Source organism: Haliaeetus leucocephalus, unplaced genomic scaffold (assembly GCF_000737465.1).
Source record: "Haliaeetus leucocephalus isolate CR32 unplaced genomic scaffold, Haliaeetus_leucocephalus-4.0 Scaffold932, whole genome shotgun sequence".
NCBI classification, from domain to species: domain Eukaryota; kingdom Metazoa; phylum Chordata; class Aves; order Accipitriformes; family Accipitridae; genus Haliaeetus; species Haliaeetus leucocephalus.
This window is the reverse complement of record NW_010973368.1, coordinates 12,666,359-12,677,370: the sequence shown is the minus strand read 5'-3', so window position 1 is coordinate 12,677,370 and position 11,012 is coordinate 12,666,359. Positions and strand designations below refer to the sequence as shown.

Below are 11,012 nucleotides of genomic sequence, written 5' to 3'. Positions count from 1 at the left end.
AAAGATGGCGGGGGGGGGGGGGGGGGGAGCTAACTGATACCTACCCTAATTAATTCACTGGTTTTACTTCAAGAAATGTGGACTCAAAGCTTTTACTAGGGGAATAACTGACAATTTGTACACAAAGCTATTCTCATAAGCAAAAAAAACCAGCCACATAATTGACAATTTGTACATAAAGCTATTCTCATTAGCAAAAAAACAGAGGCTACAAGACTTTCTGCTTATACCCTTCCTCATGCTCCTGGACTTCCACAGAAAGCTGTGGCAACTTTTGCAATTTTATTCAAAGTTACAGTGCGTTGTCATTTTAAAAAAATAAAAATTAATTATATCATTCCAATTTAAGATACACTGGGGAAAGAAAAAAAAATTCTTACTTTTTTTCACAATCAAGTGGAAGATTTAAGTTTAAAAACCTATGAGGAAAATGCTTTAGGAAAAAAATGTCTGTACTGATCTACATGCAAAGTCAGAATTCTCTTAAACTGGATTATTATTAAAAAAAAGAAAAGGAAAAAAATAAAAAAATTTCTTCCCCCCCCCCCCCCATTAGAAAGAATGTAAGACTATGCTCTTTGGGGCTTCAGTCTTTCTTCATCATTATACATTATTTTGACTTAGTGATGCTGGTCACCTTTATTTAGATAATCTTACAGAAAACATAAATGTAAAAAAAATGTTGGAAGACCTACAAATACCTTCCTGGCTACTCTAAGTAGATAAAGTCAATAAAACAAGACCCCTAGTTATTATACTTAGCTTGGATTCATACACACTTACAATGATGCAATTCCATTCATGTCAGTTTATCTGTCCCTGCTTACACACAGTCTGAATCTGACTTTCTTATGCTATAGTAAATTTAGGAACAGTGGAACAACAGGAAAGTAGGAATTAGAGAAACACTGGGACTAAAATCACACTGTAGCATGTTTCTGTAAACAAAGAGCGTGTAATTTTGGAATTATACAACAACTAAGAAGTATTGTCTATCCGTAGAGTCTGTTAGGAAAGGTGTAGGTATCTAAAATCCATTAATATGTAAGGGGTAGATGGGCAAGATGTTAACTATTGTTGGAAACAAGTTCAAGAAAGCATAGCAATTCCCCTCAGTCCTGCTGTGAATTGATAGGACTGACAAGGAGTGACTCAGCTAATCTGCACGAGAGTTGCACACATTCTCAGAACCCACAGCCACACAACATGGAATAAAGAAAACTGATCCTGAAACAACCACTACCAAGATACAGAGGAATATATGCAGAGCCTGATATTTTTATTCCTTAACATTTACCCCTCGTAGGGTAATGCTTAGCAAAAAGAAACATGCAGAAACATTTATCTGAATGCAAAAGAAGCTAAAAGGAAGAATTCAAATAAGAATAACTGCATCATCAGGAGTCCATTCAAATAATAAAAAGGATATGAAATATCTGTTACATTTTCCTGCTTGTATAAAAGTATCAGCCAGAGGCAATAAAGCATGCCTCAGACAAATGTATCTAAGAGATCTAGCAGAAGTTTCCAAGTGGTTCTTTGTCTCTTTTCTCATTCTGTTTTATTATGACTCATAAAGCAGAAAGACATTTTTCTTCTGTAGACAGGGGCATTCATCTGATAGGCTATAGGGAATTAACATTCAATGGGAAAGACTCCATCTTGTCAAAAAGTGTCTCCATGAGACCAGCAAGGTTATTCGTGAAGAGAGGAGTGATTTCAAGAACTGCAGTGAATGTGATAGCCATGTAAAACTAGTTTTAACAGACTGAGGCGTAAGAGTTAGAGAACCCTTATTTTCAAAGCCTGCAAAGAATACTGTTATTGTTCAGACTGGAAAGACCCATACACAACCTGATCTAGGGAGGTAGTTATACATCAGGGGGCAAGGAGGGAGGAGGGGGGAATCGAGATGTAAGAATGCCAGGGACGTTAATTCTCAAAGCGTGACTTTTGAGAACAACTCAGTTACATCACTATCACCTTCAAATGAAAAGGTTCTTGCTACTTTTGCATCACTAGCCTATCTTTAAAAATCTTTCCCTGAGGGCATAACTCTGTCCGTGGCTAGAGATGCCACTTGTGGCATCATTTTTGGAATCTGAAGGGACCTTCTTTTTCAGGCACAGAGTCCTATAACTGTGTATAATTTAAACAGTTGGTTCTTTAGCAGGTTTTGCCAGACTATGTCTGTAGAAACCCCCGCTATTGAAATCACTTCCAATTTCCTTTTCAGTTTGTCTTCAAGACCTAAAGAGAACTTTTCTTACACAAAAATCTGCCCCTGAAAGATTAAATAAGATACCCTTACCAAAGTAGGAGAACTTCTCAATTAATAATGGAGACCTCCTTGAACTATTTAGTCCCAAGAACTGTCTACGTTCCCATTCTGTTTTCCCAGTGTAAAAATTTCTGTTTAAGTGATGAAACAACCCTCGTTTCCTTCCTGCGACATAAAGCTTTGGGCTCTAAGGCTTGACAAAGATCCAGTGTAACATTACCACAGTATTGGCATTTAGACTACCAGCTGGTTGAACAAAGACAAAAACATTAATATTACTAAAGTTAACTCTAAAAATAGCTAAATAAAACACTTCTGCAAGTATACCCTAGAGAACAGGATTAATTTTAAATCTCAATGAAGCTATTTCTTGACTCATTCCAAATTATTCCTGTCGTAGCATATCAGTTGAGGCACAGACACAGGCCCAAGCCTGCAGTCCTAGTTCCTGAAGTCCTAGTTCCTGAAGTCCTTAAATTATAATCAGAATTTCACCTCAGTAAAACAACTTACCTTCACACAAAGTTTACAAAGTGCAGCAATGTGAACCAATACATAATGGAGTGTTATCTGCCTCACTTTGTGGAGATTCTAAAAGAGCTCTGAATGTAAAATATATATGGGGTATCAGCAATAAGAATCACAGTTCTGAAAAGCTTCAAAATACTCAGATTTTTGGGACAGGTAATGGTGCATGCTACTATCCTGATACTCACAAAACTCAGAAATGTCTGCTACTGCTTTTAGGGGAAGAGTAGCTGGGCCAGTACTAACTGCTGCTGCTTCTCTCTGTCAGCGACAAATGAAGTAGAGCAGAGTGCAGGGCCATGGAAGCATCACGCCATGACATATGAAGGGCTCCCTATGCCTACAATAAAGTAGTCCTCAAAACACCAGAAGGAGTTTGCAAAAAAATCCACTAGGTACTTGTTTCAGTCACTAGCATGCAACAGTCATTATATTACAGGGCACCCATCATGTGAAAGTGTTCTCAGACTTGCCATAAATGGACAGCTTGACCTACTCTTTGAAGAGTTTGTACCTTTGATATATTCTAACACAAATCATTGTATCTTCCCATCTACATCCTCATGCAGTTTCCACTGGATGCATCTCCAGGTCCTGACATAAACTAGTACAATACTATTATCTCTTGCCAAATCAGGCAAAGGATACAAACATAAGTTAGTAGTATTGAACAATCATGAGGATAAAAGCTCCTTAGAATTACAAAATTTTGTTACAAACACTTGGAGCTTTCTAAGGAAGGTGATATAAAGGAGAGCTATTATACTTACACATTAATTATGTGCCATCTCAAAATGAACCGTGCAGCTCTTAAAGTTATTTATTAAATGCCAGTGCTCATCTAAAAACCAAAACAAACTCAATCTCCGGCTGGGCAACGTGCTATTCCTGTATGGGATCTGTCATGTAGAGAGAAACACTGTAAATATTTAGCTGGATAGATCTTTTCTAGGGGAGCACGATAAGGTTTTCCCAGGGCAACAGAACAATTTTTAGAAGTTAAGAAAACCTGCAGTTCTTTCAATTGTGTTTACCGTTAGAAAAGGCATCCATACAGCTGCCTAGTTTCTCCTTATTGTGTCATGCACAAAGATGCTCTGAAACTTAAATTGACATCTCCAGAGGAGAATCTGACAATGCATAAGGAAGAGCTACCACTGATCTCACACATCGCAGTTCTCATGTAGACTTCTAGAAGTCCATTTAATGTCAAAAGCCTCATTAAATACAGTACAGCTGATACTTTATACTCTCTAATAGTTTCAACCAGTACTTGACTTCACAGGTTCAAAGTGTAGATTCAAGATTAGTGTAACCTGAACTAAACCTGTTCTGCTCTTGATGGGAGAGTGATATACCAGCTGTTACTTCTTCTCTGTTCATGCTCTTGCTTACAGTAGCGTGAGCATTCATGCAGTTGCACATTTTGTTGGAAGCAAGTACGTGAAAAATTTGTTAGCATTGGCATCAGTTCTGTTATCTGACCAAGACTGCATGGCTGCAATAGCATCAGTGCTGGCACAAAAATTTTATCATTAACATGCAGTCACGTAAGGAAAGGAGAGAAGAGCTACTCTTTCTGATATAGGAAGAGCTTCATTCAACTTAACTTGACTGTGAAACTACACACGAGGAAACCTTAGCTTCATGAAAACCATAAGCCAGCCAAATGTAGCGCTAAGTCTCAAAGCTATTTCACCCACTCCCAAGCACTGTTCCCATGCTGCTACCCAATTCTTTTGTGTTGGCACAGGGGTTTTTTCAGGTGCACAAAGTCCTGGATCACACAGTTGATCTGTTTTAAAATTAACCATTATTTTCATGGTTTGTCTCAGAAAAATTCCCCAATGTGCTGTGCAGGCACAAGGGCAAACGTAGTAGAAACGCTAGCATGGGGAGAGGGCTAGCACTGCCGTCATCTTCCTGAACTGACTGTGGTCTGAGTAAGAAAACTGAAATGAAGATTTTTCTTGCTCCTCCTCTTCTTTTTTTTTTTTTCTTTTTTGAGGTTTCTCAGAGCACTGTATTACCTCTGCTCTGTATATTTACAGCTGGTTCCTCAGCTGTAGTTTTAACTGAGCAAATATGATCAACAGAAGTATTTGCACAAATCTAAATTTTAATAAAAACTATGTGACTTAGCATCATTTCAAAAGACTACAGGTACACCTTTCACTTTAAGGTGAAAGAATCAATTTCATATACATTAATTTATTTGCATAACAGAGTCAAGGTCAAGCAACCAATTCATCCATCCAGCTAAGTGAATCAGGAATGAAACTTTTATAAATTTAAGTTGTAGTTTACAAAATAAAAGGAGAAAAAAAAAAAAAGACTGAAGAAATACTTTTTATATTAGTATTTACAGCTTGCCAGTGTAGTTGGAAGAATTACTTTCCAATGTGCTTAGCATGACAGCTGGATCTTTCAGTATACTATGTATGTATCAGGACCATAATTTCAGAAGCTGTGTTAACTGGAATAGAGAAGACAGTTCTCATGATTATGTAACACAAAAAATTGACAAAATGTTTATATTAGATAATCAGCTCCTAAAGTTACATTTAAATGAAAGCTTTCATTTAAATTCAAGGGTGAGTTGCCTGCACCTACAGAGAAAAGAAAATCTCCAAAACTAGCATGATGAAGACTAAAAACTAGAAGCCAAATAAAAAAATCTTTTAAACATATACTGTATAAAAAGTTGTTCAGAATTTGAGAATACTCTAGCTAATCAAAGATGGCTACAATAAAGTACGCCTTTTTGGTTTTTTGTTGGTTTTTTTTTTTAGAGACATGCTAAGTTTATCGGCATTGAATTCTTTCCAATCTAGATAAAGTTTCTACTGTGTCTTCAAAAAGTGTGCTAAATGTTATGGAGGGGCATTGTGTTGTTTTCTAAAATGAGAGATAGGATCACTCCAAAACCAAAGTACGGTATGTTCCCAAAAGGGTGAATAATCCAATCCTCCACCTTGATAACTCATTATTATCCTGTTATTTTGAGTATGACAGAAATGTCAAGGCCTGGAAGCTTTAACACTAAGCAGGCACAAATAAACAAAAAGTAGCTGAATACAAAATAATACAGTACACACAACAATGTAAAATCCCATGGGAAATCTATCAGCAGAGTCCTCAGAAAACAAACCATGCTACAGTGTGCATGTCAGTAAGCATCCTTGTATCCAAACCAGATTCACATCGGGCAAAGAATAAGTATTTTGCTACTGGCTGCATGCCATAAAAGGGTAAGCTACAGTAAGACAAATAAAAATAAGTAAAAACCTCAATTGAACATCAGCAAACATGGAAACTAAGACTACAGGCAAAAGTTCATAGCAGGAATAAAAATTACTGTCCCTGAGCTGCTTATTGCCACTGTCCTGCTAGAGGTCACAACGCCCTGAAGCGGAATGCAAATGATTCAGTCACTTTGGTGCGAAGCCTGGCGGGTTGTCTTAATCTGCTGATGGTTTTATGATAAGCCATCAATCTTGACACCAACATGGTTGAGATGCACATAGCTATTTGGCTCTCCTTGTTCTTCTGTTGGGCCAGCAACATCCAAAATACAGTCAGAATACAACCCTTCAGTGATTCCAGTTAGACCCTCCAGAAACCCCCAAGCACTCAGGCTGAAGTTCTAAAACATAGATAACTAGACACTCAGATGCCTCTCCCTCTTTAGGCACCTAAACCCATTTGATTTCCATGGCAAGTTCATAAACATCTCTGACAATACTGTCTAAGGAAGCCCAGTCCCTCAACCAGAATCAAGGTTAATTGAGATTACAAAAAATGACAGTCCAATTTGCTACAACATTCTTATTAAATTAGAACTTGCTCAGTCTAATTGCAGTGTTACCTAATTAAAACTGAGTACTCTGGGCAACAATGATCTAAAGCTGAAGTTCAACCATGCTTATGTCATATTAAAGTGACACTGGCCACCAGGAAATCTACCAAGTTCTTTCTTTTTGCTTGCACAACTGTTTCTGTATCCACACGATGAGCCAAGTCAAGAAGCTGATTTAGCCGAAAACTAATCTCACTAAAAATGATCAGCTTTAGCTAGATCATCTTGTCAATCTACATCATTATATAGTTAACTGAAGAACAGCACAGGCAGAAAAGGGGAGACTGAAAGCAAAGTCATCCTCTAAAAATAATAATTAAAAATATATATAAACACTTGTTAGGATTATCAAAATTACAATTAGCACTTTAGAATGTAAAACCAAACTATGATAGGTAACAATAGAAACCAATTAAAATTAAGCCACATCCCTGTGAAAATGAGGTTTCAAACAGGATTAACATGTCAATGTACTCACCATGTGCTAAGAGCATTTGTGGACATATATTTATGACATACGAGAAGACAATGAACAGAAATTTACAAAATCTATGACAATACATCATGGCTAAATATAGACAGACAAGACATTGCAGAAATACAAAATAATCATTAGATGGATATGAATACATGCTAGATGAGCAAAACAAATAACTTTACAATATCAAGAAGTACAAGAGCATGCCAGAAACTCCATAGTATTACTGGCAAATGAGAAGTAATACAAGAGATGAAAAAAGGAGAATGAACTGATGAAACTGATGAGAGTTGGGAAATTAATACCTCCTCATATACACAGTAGAGCAAGAAGCAGTCACAGGAGGGGAAAAAAAAACCACCCCCAAAGCAAACAAAATACATTATTCAGGCACCAAAAACCTCAGACAGTAAAAGGCTGTACTACTCTCTCCAACTGGGATGTCAATGTACCTGCTTTCAGACTACAACAGTAAAACACTTCAGAAGCATAAATCTAGAAAAAGCAAGAATCTGCTAAACATACAACAACTCTGCATATAAGCAGACCAGAGTATTCAAGTTCAAGGGTGGGGAGGAGAAGTCGGGGCAGGTTTTGGAGGGAAAGGAGAATGCGAAAAGAAAGCGGTTGGGCTTTTTTGTTCTGAATGAAAGCCATTAAAATGCAAGGACTCTTTTTGGACTTTCACAGAAAATAATTACTAAACATTAGCTTTGCTGTATCATACAAAGGTTTCACTCAGTATTAGTCAGCTCCATTGCACTACACAAGCAACACTAAAGATACCCTCCTTACTAAATTAAAAATCTCCAACTTGAAGATTAGGGTTACATATATAAGTGACATATAAAAGACAATGTGACACAACACTAAGTATTTTGATAATATTTGTAGATATTAAAGGTAAGAAATATGCTCTCTATTATTGTTCTTGCATATTTTTTAATGTATATGGAGATAGCATCATCCTCTTCAAATGGAGCACAACACAGACATCATTAACGATTCATTTCAATCTCACCAAAGCAATTTTTATAGTGAGGTTTTCAGAAAAGGCAGTGTCCTTTTTGGATAATATCAAGGAGAGTCCCACATAAGGGACAACCTGAAGGACAGCAAATAATGCATCTGTGTGAGAAACTGAGGCATGAGAAAACCAGACTGACATTATTGTCAAACAGGAACAGGCAGGGGTGTTGTATCACAGTAGATTTAAAAATGCTAGACAAGCCAAAAATTTGTACCTTTGTACATTATATAAAGGATAGTACCTGTGTTACAGGCAGCTTTTCAACTTTGTTTGCTTATACTCCACTCAGTACAGGGAAGGCAATATACTATTCAATAGCAAAAGCTTCCAGTGGATTATTGTATTAACATACCTGGACAGTCACAGCAAGTGATTGCCTTACAAAAAGCTTATCAAACAGAGATGAAGCTACCTTTCAGCATGAGGACAATGCAGAGGCAAAAATGAAAACTTCATCACAAGGAAAACAATAGTATGTCCCCAGAACAGCTGTCAAGTAGAGAGAAAGCAGATGAAGATGTCAGGAGAAGTTCAAGGCCAGGTTGAAAAGCAATTAGTAAGATGAAAGATATGAAGTGGAACCTTTTACCCTTTAACGAGGCAATGATCCAGTAAAGACATACTGCTGGAAGCATGATCTTTAATTGGGAAAAGAGCAAAGAAATTTGCTGCCACACAGGGAAAGAAAAAAAAAAAAGTCAAATGTGCTGATTGCTATGAGGTAAAAACCAAAATTGATATGCATCCTTTGGAATGATATGCACCACATGCAAACTGTTTCTTGTGAATTTCCCTAGAGTCAACAGACTGCTTTTGATCACAGGCACTATTAGCAACGCAAGTTTTAAGATCCACTATTTAACAAAGTTCGACATTAAAAGAAACATAAACAAAATTCAGTATCAAAAGTAGTATCAGTGGACAAAAATGCCTACCCAAAAATAATGCCATGCACCCCAAAAAGAGAAAATTAAGGCACTCAGAATATGTACTCTAAACATTGAGGACAGGCATAGACTAGAAGAGCACTTAAATTAGCAGAATAAGCAAACTGAGAGGGAGCTGCAGCTGGTTCTCCAATTACTAGGTATTGTTTAAAAATGCATATTGAAATCAAAATCCTTCAGAACATTTATACTCTCAAAGATGACTTACACAACATTTGAAAGATCTGTATTTTGAACTATCAAAATTTAAGTTATTCAAGTAGCTGCAAGTACTTTAAAGAACAAGAAAGTAAAATGAAAAACCAGATCACAGGGAAGTATTAATATAGTATCTTCTACAGTATTTCCTAAGGACTATAAAACTAATCTCTCAACTTTTCTCTTCTGAAGACCCAGACATGGACAGTATGCTCAAACAGCTCTGTTATCAGTCTGTGGTAACTGCTCATGCCTTGGAGCGAATATGAGGTTACTGAATGATTGGTGTTATTAATGTTAACACTTGGGGAATCTTGCAAAATCAACTGCAGGGGAAAAGAAGATTTAAGTACAACCCAGTGTTGGTGAGGGCCATATTAGGAACTCAGAAAAGAAATGTTTATACATGTACACAGGCATCCTATTAAAAAAATTACAGTACCTATTTTTATCTTGCCTATATGTTTAATGTAGCAGAAAGTAAAAAAACTACTCCTGAAAGACAGAAAATAAAAGGAGTGAAGAGTGAAGCACTAAAAAAGCTGTATGTAAGCATGATGGTCAGCAATGTTTCACAGTAATATTTTAGGAAATACCTGAGTAGATAAACAGCCCTTTCAATATCACTGAGTTCTTCATCAACTGTCAATCTTTCTATTTCTTCTGGTGTCTGTCAAACATGAAATAGAGATTATGAGTTTACAATGCCTTACTATTTCATCATTTTAATCTTCTTAAAACAACCCCTTCCTCCCCACATATCCAGGGATAGCTGCACGAGTAATTTGAATTTAATCCTTGAAATCTCTAGCCAACATTTCAAATTCAATCAAATAAATCTTTCACCAGGAAAAGATGAGTGTAACAGAAGTACAGTTCCATGTCAGACACTCTCACTATTAATCACTTACAAGTATAAACGAGTCACACACAAATTAATCTAAAGACCTAAGTTAGTCTGGTTTTTTTCCAGCTTAATAACCTTATCCTGAAAATATCAAGTCCCTGCTATACAGAATTCGAGACTGTTTATTCCAAAATGACTGAAAACAATTTTTAGCATGCTGGCGCTGTAAAAAATGAACTGCCTATTCAGTTAGCTGTGCATAAATAAAACAGACACGGTTTCAAATGGATGTTCGAGCATCGCTCTATTTTCCAGCATATACCTTCAGGCTCCTGCGCACTGGCCTCTCTATAATAGTTAGTTCCTGCAGGTCTTCTATGTATCCAAATAAGTTGCTCTGACTAAAATCCATTCTGGAGAAGAAGATTACTGGATGCATGTAACAACTCAAGCCTTTGGCAACCGATGCTCTCCCCGCGTCTCACATCGCACTGAAGGAGGCAGGACCGGCGCCGCCAACACCCCCTCCGCGGCCGTTGCCGGCCCGCCCGCCGCCTCCCACAGCCCGGCCTGCCCCGGCGGGACGGCCCGGACTGCTGTGGCCGCCGGCGGGGCTCCTCTTCCACAGCCGTGGCTTCCATGGGCTTTCCCTCCCGCAGCTACTGCCTCCCGCTGCTGCGGCCTCCCCCGCGGGGTCCTCGTCCGCCGCTGCCGTCCCCTCGGCTCGGGTAGCGTCCCTTTCCCGCTGCGCCAGGACTCCTCACCGCTGTCCTGCCCTGCTGTCACAGCTATCTCACAGCGGAATTACGCGGAAGAAACCTCTAAACACGCTGATTTTAATGAA

General features: G+C 37.9%; 1 protein-coding gene across 1 annotated transcript in view; it reads right to left on the bottom strand.

Moving 5' to 3' along the window:
* PPP4R4 (protein phosphatase 4, regulatory subunit 4) overlaps positions 1-10,607 on the bottom strand; it is a 70,666-nt gene extending 60,059 nt beyond the window's left edge. Inside the window, exons 1-2 of the mRNA XM_010583881.1 lie at positions 10,491-10,607; positions 9,918-9,991 (exon numbers count right to left, since the gene is read on the bottom strand). Coding sequence (XP_010582183.1) covers positions 9,918-9,991; positions 10,491-10,607 — 191 coding nt within the window. The remainder of the gene's footprint in view (positions 1-9,917; positions 9,992-10,490) is intronic.
* Positions 10,608-11,012: the final 405 nt, after the last annotated feature.